Source organism: Salmo salar, chromosome 16 (assembly GCF_965601325.2).
Source record: "Salmo salar chromosome 16, fSalSal1, whole genome shotgun sequence".
Lineage (NCBI taxonomy): Eukaryota > Metazoa > Chordata > Actinopteri > Salmoniformes > Salmonidae > Salmo > Salmo salar.
This window is the reverse complement of record NC_138306.1, coordinates 14,582,873-14,592,537: the sequence shown is the minus strand read 5'-3', so window position 1 is coordinate 14,592,537 and position 9,665 is coordinate 14,582,873. Positions and strand designations below refer to the sequence as shown.

Below are 9,665 nucleotides of genomic sequence, written 5' to 3'. Positions count from 1 at the left end.
CACCCACACCGTGTCAACAGATTCAGAGACACCCAGGCAGCTGCACACACTCATACAGTACATGTGAATGTGTACACACACACACAGCTGATCAAATATGCACTGTTGTTCTGTGTATATAGAGAATATATATATTTTGTATTACCAGCATTTGTGGAGTTAAATGTGTAATGAACTACATATGTAATGCAGTGAGACAGTAATAGTGAACCAGGGTTCCAGACGAAGACAGGATAAGAGAAAGTTTCAGGTTTTTTTTTAGGTGTAATGCACATTGAATTAACTGCAACACGTCTATCATTCATCTTGGTCCCCTTGCCTTGTTTTGTCATTGTTTTCTTTCTTACACGTTTCACTCACTTTACAACATTTATCTGTGTCACTCTTGGTTTGTCTTACAATTATTATGTATATAAATATTTTATTTAGTCGATGTAAAATAATGTTTGTAGCTGTTAAAAAAATACATGAAACAATCATTAATTCCTATAAAGTATGGTAGCGTTTTGAGTGTTGTCTTTGTATATGTTGCTCTGATCCGTGTTCAATAGAAAAGGTCCCCCCACATACTTTCACCCTGACTATGGAAATACAAATGTTGCCTTGGTTCTTTGTGTGAGAGAATAGTTGTTCTTAATTTCGTTCTGTTCATTTTTGTTTTATTTCTTTCCCAGAAGACATTGTTTCCTTTTTTGTATTATAGAGCAGCATTTATTTTTTATACCTGTCAGATATATTACCGATTTGGGTGTATAAAATATATTCTCAAAATACGATAATCTGTATCAAAGTGCTCTCACATCATTGCACTTTACAACACTCCAATCCATTAGCATTGCACCATCTGTCGTTTGGGTGGTGTTGTCAGTTCGCTGAAGCCTTCAATGCCCAGGGAATTCAAGCGGAGTCTATTTACATGTAACGTTGGATGTGTTAAGAGGCTCAGAGGATCTACAGTATCATTGCATTTGCAATAATAGGTTAATGATAACTTTAGTTGCTTTATATATGTAAAAAAATATATATATGTCAATTTCCTTTACTTGTCTTGTTGTTGGCAGAGAAGGCCAAATTGAGGGTAATGCAATGTTATAACTGAATATGGATAAGGAACCCTAAACAAAACTAATGACTGCATTAATTGAATTGTGAAAAATTCCCCAAACATGCGCATTAGCCTACTACATAAAGCTGTGCAGTAGCCATCTATACTGAACAAAAATATAAACGCAACAATTCTGAGTTAAAGTTCATATAAGGAAATCATTCAATTGAAATATGTTAGGCCCTAGTCTATGGATTTCACATGACTGTGCAGGGGTGCAGCCATGGGTCGGCCTGGGGGGGCATAGGCCCACCCACTGGGGAACGAGGCCCAGCCAATCAGAATTAGTTTTCCCCCACAAAATGGCTTTATTACAGACTGAGATACTCTTCAGTTTCATCAGCTGTCCAGGGGGCTGGTCTCAGACTCCCGCAGGTGAAGAAGCTGGATGTGGAGGTCCTGGACTGGCATGGTTACACGTGGTCTGCGATTGTGAGACCAGTTGGACGTACTGCCAAATTCTCTAAAAGGACGTTGGAGGCAGCTTATGGTAGAGAAATAAACATTCAATTCTCTGGCAACATCTCTGGTGGACATTCTTGCAGTCGGCATGCCAATTGTACACTCCCTCAAAACATAAGACATCTGTGGCATTGTGTTGTGGGACAAAACTGCACTTTTTATTGTCCCAGGCACAAGGCACACCTGTGTAATGATTATGCTGTTTAATCAGCTTCTTGAAATGCCACACCTGTCAGGTGGATGGATTATTTCGGCAAAGGAGAAATGCTCACTAACAGGGATGTAAACAAATGTATGCACAATATTTGAGTGAAATAAGCTTTTTGTGTGTATGGAACATTTCTGGGCTCTTTCATTTCAGCTCATGAAACATGGGACCAACACTTTACATGTTGCGTTTATATTTTTTGTTCAGTATAAAACACAAGATAATATAATCTAACAGGCAATATTTATCAGAAACCAGATGAATATAATTTATGGATTAGTAGCCTAAAGAATTGAAATGGCATATACAGTATCTTTGAATCTGGACAGCTATCTCACATCATTTTTTGAGTGCTCTATAGCCTTTTCAAAGAATTTTCCCTTACATGCACATCCGATTACAGTAAACCCACTATGTCGGAAAAGTTGGGGCTGGTCGATCTATGGTCAGTACACGCTGCTTCCTACAGGGGGGCGGGTGTGACTCGACTCAACCCGGAACTTTAAATTATCAATTACTTTTTTGAAATTTGTTAAGACATTTCTCCGCCTAGGGGAGCCTTCTCCAAGATTGCTCAAATTCAAAATATAATTCTCACGGATTATTGTCGTCCTTTCTAGGGAGGGATTGCAAATGCTTCCATTCTCGAACTCTGGGCTTTCGCGAGGACACTAACTTCTATTTTCAAAAAGGTAAGAACTAAACAAATGTTCAACTCAAATAGAGATTTTCTTTTGATTGTTCTCTAAACTTTGCGAACGAGAAGGAACAAATATGTTTAGTATTCCTGGTACGAATGGCTCCGGGGGCCCAGTACAGCGTTATCCGTGTCTACAGCGAGCTAGAATAAACGGGTTGACATTATCAATATAACGTTAATCAGTCACCCTAACTTTAATGGGGGATCCTAGGAAATCGAATCAATCTACATAATAAGTAGTTTAATTCATGGTGGGTATTTTGGAAGTAGTTTTCATTGTATGTCAGCATCTGCTGTGAAATGGCTAATGCAGAGAAATGAGTTAACATTCCATCTTCGTCAAGAATTTGGTAATATGCAATACTCATCGATTTAAAATGTATGTTGAACCAATGAGTATTTTATGTTACCCAACACTTCACAAAGATGGAATGTTAACTAATTTCTCTGCATTAGCTATTTCACAGCAGATGCTGGCATACACTGAAAACTACTTCCAAAATACCCACCAATTAATGAAACTATTCATGTAGATTGATTCGATTTCCTAGGATCACTCATAAAGCCCTCTGCCTGTCCTATTAGGGTGGAGAGGAAGGGGCCTTTTTAGCTTCTTGGAATTCCAACCCTGACAGACCTCCACCTACAACTGCCACCACACACACACACACTTTGAAGTCGGGTTGTCATCGGCACCACCATTTGAGAATTTACATTTTTATTTAACCTTTATTTAACTAGGCAAGTCAGTTGAGAACAAATTCGTATTTACAATGACGGCCTACCCCGAGCCAAACCCGGACGACGCTGGGCCAATTGTGCGCCGCCCTATGGGACTCCCAATCACGTCCGGATATGATACAGCCTGGATTCAAACCAGGGACTGTAGTGACACCTCTAGCATGCAGTGCCTTAGAGAGATGCAGTGCCTTAGACCGCTGCGTGACTCATTCAATATACATTTGAAATGAGTCACGCCAGGAAAGGACTGGCTCTTGATCCATGGATCAATTTTCACTCTTGTGTAGACAACTGCCATTTTCCCAGCACCCAGAATGTAAAGTCTCAGGCAGTAATAGCCCTTCTTAACTGGTGGTGCCGATGTCAACAGACTTCAAAGTGTGTGTGTGGTGGCAGTTGTAGGTGGAGGTCTGTCAGATTTGGAATTCCAAGAAGCTAAAGGCCCCGTCCTCCCCACCCTAATGGGACAGGCGGAGGGTCACGGGGCATAACACACAGAGTTAGTTCTGCAGGCTAACAGAAGGGATACACGAAGGTACACATTAATGCATAGCCCTATATGGTCATGGGCGCTATTACGATGTGGTTCACTATAATAATCACTAACACCGTTACAGGGAACAGCAGTAATACACGACATGGCCAAAAGTATGTGGACACCTGTTCGTCGACATCTCATTCCAAAATCATGGGCATTAATATGGAGTTGGTCCCCCCTTTGCTGCTGTAACAGCCTCCACTCTTCTGGGAAGGCTTTCCACTAGATGTTGGAACATTGCTATGGAGACTTGCTTCCATTCAGCCACAAGAGCATTAGTGAGGTCGGCACTGATGATGGGCGATTAGGCCTGGCTCACAGTCGGCGTTCTAATTTATCACAAAGGTGTTCGTTGAGGTCACACATTCTCTCTCTCTGTCTGTCTCTCTATCTCCTCTGTCTCTTGCAGTAGCAGCAGTTTATTGGTCGCGTACACAGTTTAGCAACTTCAGCAGGTGTTATAGCGGGTGCGAAATGTTTGTTACAGCCACTTAGTCTCAAGCCCAATGCATGCTGGGACAGGCAGGGGAGAGAGCCTTGGAAACCCAAACACCTCCTTCCCTGCCAGCCTGTCATGTAGCCTACACCAGGGTTTCCCAACCTCGGTCCCGCCCCCCCCCCCCCCCCCCCCGGGTGCACGGTTTGGTTTTTGCCCTAGCACTACAGAGCAGACTCAAATAACCAACTAATCATCAAGCTTTGATTATTTGGGGGGGGCAGGACCGAGTTTGGGAAACACTGGCCTACACTACCAACACCTCACCCTATCCTTGTATGGATAGGCTACTAGGCTACTGCATAGGAATGTTATGGGTCAGGAGATCATTGTCTCTCACAAGGCTTCAAGAGTATTAGTATATGAAGTGAGTGAAAAGTTTCAGGTTAGTTTCCATCGAAGCCAAAACACTGGTGGTGATCATTGTAAGTAGGTTATTTCCATTGCCCGCAGATGGGAGACACACACACACACACACACACACACACACACACACACACAGATTTTCCTTTTCATCAGGTGAAGCATGTTCAAAATTGTTTAACAAACTTTAGTGTTTCCATATGTGCTGGAGAGAGCATGAAAGAGTTTGCCTGTCTCCTCTCCTCTGGGACTCCTCTGGATGCATGTCTGTCTGTCTGGCCTTCAATTGTGTGTAGTCCTATACACAGAAAGGGCCTTGTTCTCTGTACACACTGAAGAAAATATAGACATAGTACTTGTAAAAGAGGAAGAAAGTTTCATTTGGAAAATGGAAGCTCTCATGACTCGAGGACAAGGCTGATCAGGTCAGAAACCTACAGAAACCCTATTTTACTGTGTGAATTATTTGATAGTAAAAGGTTATTATGTCTCAGAAACTTAGGAGGACACCTATAAACACACTTCAAGATGCCGCAACAGAAGGATATCGTGAAGATTGCCATCCAGATGCCAGGGGCATACCCTCAGCTCATTCAACTGGACCAGGTAAGCATTAGCACACAGGAGAGGAGCCCGAGTCCGAGTTGAAAAGTGAAACGATCAAATCCTGAGTGGAAAGTTACAGTAGAAATCAGCACTGCAGCATGTGAGTTGTGTTAGAGCTGTGGTTTATGTAGCAAGACAGAGATGGGCGGGCTAATAATGTGGTTTATGAAGGGTTGGTGCACCTCAGCATCGATGCAGTGTGTTCAGAGTTGTGAAGCAGCTGCTGCCGTAGAAAACTGCCATAGAGAAGTTATCATAGTAAAGTAGGGTGCTAATGTAATGGTTGTTTATGATGTCAAACTGTTAATAGACCAAGGCTTTAGTTGAGTAAAAGGTGTTGGCTAGATACGAGTGCCTGTGAAGTTAATGTCATGCAGTATGTTGTCAGAGCTCTGGTAAGATCATTACACGCTCTGTAAAGAAAACATGGATGTTTTGGCACAAAGTATTTTCGAATGTAGAATGTTAATTTGAGCCAGTTTGCTTACAGCAGGAAAATAATCCTGCAGCAACAGGAAATGTTCATTATTATGTGGATAATAATTCATGTATATTTTTGTAGGGGTTGATCCATTTTTTTGTTAGAGCAAATCAAGTCTGAAATTTTAAAGTCACCCAAAGTACACTACACGTTTGCAATTATCAGCAATAAATATTACTGAGCGATTAGTGCTGTTTTCAATTTAGTGTTTTTTTTTTACATGCACTATACATTATTCGTTTTTTTAATTAGGATCCCCATTAGCTGTTGCGAAAGCAGCAGCTACTCTTCCTGAGGTCCACACAAAACATGAAACATTACCATAATAAATAACATTTAATAGACAAGAAGAGCTCAAGGACAGAACTACAAGCATTTAAAAATGTCACACATAGCCTACATATCAATACATGCACACAAAATATCTAGGTCGAATAGGGGAGAGATGTGCTGTGAGGTGTTGCTCTGTCTGTTTTCTGAAACCAGCTTTGCTGTTCATTTGAGCAATATGAGATGGAAGGGAGTTCCATAATAATGGCTCTATATAATACTATATGCTTTCTTGAAATTGTTCTGGATTTGGGGACTGTGAAAAGACCCCTGGTGGCATGTCTGGTGGGGTAAATGTGTGTCAGAGCTGTGTGTAAGTTGACTATGCAAACAATTTGGAATTTAACACATTAATGTTATAAAAAGAAGACGTGATGCAGTCAGTCTCTCCTCAACTCTTAGCTAAGAGAGACTGGCATGCATAGTATTTATATTAGCCCTCTGATTACAATGAAGAGCGAGACGTGCTGCTCTGTTCTGGGCCAGATGCCGGCTCTTTCTTTGAAGCACTTGACCACATGACTGGACAATACTCAAGATAAGAAAAACTACAGCCTGCAGGACTTGCTTTTTGGAGTGTGGTGTCAAAAAGGCAGAGCATTTCTTTTAGGGCTGTCCCCGACGGGAAAAAACCTTGGTAAACCGAGAGTCATCTGTTCTTTCGACCAATCGATTGGTCAAAATGTTTAAACGTGTATTTTTCCATATACAGACACATCCTGTGTATTTTAATCAATCAACTACAGTTGAAGTCAGAAGTTTACATACACCTTAACCAAATACATTTAAACTCAGTTTTTCACAATTCCTGACATTTAATCCCAGCAAAAATCTTTTGTCTTAGGTCAGTTAGGATCACCACTTTATTTTAAGAATGTGAAATGTCAGAATAATTGTAGAGAGAATGATATATTTCAGCTTTTATTTCTTTCATCACATTCCCAGTGGCTCAGAAGTTTACATACACTCAACTAGTATTTGGTAGCATTGCCTTTAAATTGTTTAACTTGGGTCAAACGTTCCGGGTAGCCTTCCTCAAGCTTCCCACAATATGTTGGATGACTTTTGGCCCATTCCTCCTGACAGAGCTGGTGTAACTGAGTCAGGTTTGTAGGCCTCCTTGCTCACACACGCTTTTTCAGTTCTGCCCACAAATGTTCTATAGGATTGAGGTCAGGGCTTTGTGATTGCCACTCCAATACCTTGACTTTGTTGTCCTTAAGCCATTTTGCCACAATTTTGGAAGTATGCTTGGGGTCATTGTCCATTTCGAAGACCCATTTGCGACCAAGCTTTAACTTCCTGACTGATGTCTTGAGATGTTGCTTCAATATATCCATATAATATTAATTCCTCGTGATGCCATCTATTTTGTGAAGTGCACCAGTCCCTCCTGCAGAAAAGGACCCCCACAACATGATGCTGCCACCTCCATGCTTCACGGTTGGGATGGTGTTCTTCGACTTGCAAGTCTCCCCCTTTTTTCCTCCAAACATAACGATGGTCATTATGGCCAAAAAGTTAGATATTTGTTTCATCAGACCAGAGGACATTTCTACAAAAAGTACGATCTTTGTCCCCATGTGCAGTTGCAAAGCGTAGTCTGGCTTTTTTAAGGCGGTTTTGGAGCAGTGGCTTCCTCCTTGCTAAGCGGCCTTTCAGTTTATGTCGATATAGAACTCGTTTTTCTGTGGATATAGATTTGCACTTTTTAAGTACGTTCATCTCTAGGAGACAGAACGCATCTCCTTCCTGAGTGGTATGACGGCTGCGTGGTCCCATGGCATTTATATTTGTGTAAAATTGTTTGTACAGATGCACGTGGTACCTTCAGGCGTTTGGAAATTGTTCCCAAGGATGTGGAGGTCTACAATTTTTTTTCTGAGGTCTTGGCTGATTTCTTTTGATTTTCCCATGATGTCAAGCAAAGAGGCACTGAGTTTGAAGGTCGGCCTTGAAATACATCCACAGGTACACCTCCAATCGACTCAAATTATGTCAATCAGAAGCTTCTAAAGCCATGACATCATTTTCTGGAATTTTCCAAGCTGTTTAAAGGCACCGTCAACTTAGTGTATGTAAACTTCTGACCCACTGGAATTGTGATACAGTGAGTTATAAGTGAAATAATCTGTCTGTAAACAGCGACCACCACACAGCGACCACCACAGTGCATCAAGTGTTTATCGCGCTGTCCGTGTTGCTGAAGCTGCAACATAATTACAGCCATTTCTGACTGAAAAGTTCTGTTACTGAAATCCCTCATTTGTTTAGGAAAAACATTCCCTTTTCCCTCAAACCTTGCTTTCTTTACGTGACACATGTATGCATCGCATGCACGTGACCAATTGGGCCTGACTTATAGCATATCATAATCACATCAATAAATTGGTTGTAACAAACTCCGAACACATGGCAGCAAAATGGATGCAGAGGACGTGACAAATAAACTTGAAACGGGGGAATGTTTACTGGTTGCTCAAGAGGTGAAGGGGAAGTCAGACTTGTGGAATAAATTTGACTAGTTGTGGAAAATACTGTAGATCAAGTAAAAGAAGGTAAGGAGCTAACGCTGCGTGCATATTATACCGTTAGATTGCAATATAATTTTTCTGACCATTTGAACGACGTAAACAACACTTAGAAGCGTACCAGAGAGTCTGTTATGAAGTTTTTTTTGAAAAGCCTTTTTTACAGCAAAGATTAAAAACAGTCGCATTCATTCGTGAACGCTTTATTTATTGTTTACGTACATTTTCCAAGATTCACTTTTATTTTATTTTAAAACTAGTATGCTTGATCACATTTGAAATCATGAATGACCCATGTGCTGTGTGATGGCATGAACGAATGAATGATTGATTGATACAGTTATCATGACACAAGGCGAGACCCAGATGCAGACACAGGAGGCAGATGGTTGGAGTCTAAGATGTTTAATAATCCAAAAAGGAGTAGGCAAGAGAATGGCCGTGGACAGGCAAAAGGTCAAAACCAGTTCAGAGTCCAGGAGGTACAGAGTGGCAGACAGGCTCGAGGTCAAGGCAGGCAGAGTGGTCAGGCAGGCGGGTACAGAGTCCAGAAACAGGCAAGGGTCAAAACCGGGAGGACTAGAAAAAATGCTGGTTGATTTGCAACATACAAGACGAACTGGCACAGAGAGACAGGAAACACAGGGATAAATACACTGGGGAAAACAAGCGACACCTGGAGGGGGTGGAGACAATAACAAGGACAGGTGAAACAGATCAGGGTGTGACAACAGTAGCCTATATATTGAAATATAGGCCTAAGTAAGTTACGGTATTAACACTAAATAGGATGCGCTCTTAGGCCTACAGCTTGATGGTGGTTATACAAGGATACTATACAAAGACCACTAATGATAACGACATTACTTATTATTATAATGATGATCATAATAATAACAACAATAAGGAGATTCACAAAAAGGAGAGGTATTATTATAAAAATAATTTTTCGGACAATTTGCAACAATGTAAACAACACTAAATCATTGTACGTTGATGATTCATGTTTTCTTTTGAATCCACAATTTGGAACTCTTCACAGCCTCATAGAGGATCTAGATACTTTTTCTAACGTCTCTGGATTACAACCAAATTTTGATAAGT

At 41.0% G+C, this 9,665-nt stretch overlaps 1 protein-coding gene across 2 annotated transcripts in view; it reads left to right on the top strand.

Moving 5' to 3' along the window:
* The first annotated feature begins 2,206 nt into the window (after positions 1–2,206).
* Positions 2,207–9,665, top strand: part of LOC106573209 (engulfment and cell motility protein 3) — a 32,581-nt gene continuing 25,122 nt past the window's right edge. Inside the window, exons 1-2 of one of the 2 annotated variants that reach the window (XM_014148031.3) lie at positions 2,207–2,467; positions 5,108–5,219. In XM_014148031.3, the coding sequence (XP_014003506.1) occupies positions 5,142–5,219 (78 nt within the window). In that variant the 5' untranslated portion in view covers positions 2,207–2,467; positions 5,108–5,141. The remainder of the gene's footprint in view (positions 2,468–5,107; positions 5,220–9,665) is intronic. The other variant, XM_014148035.3, reaches the window with a different exon arrangement.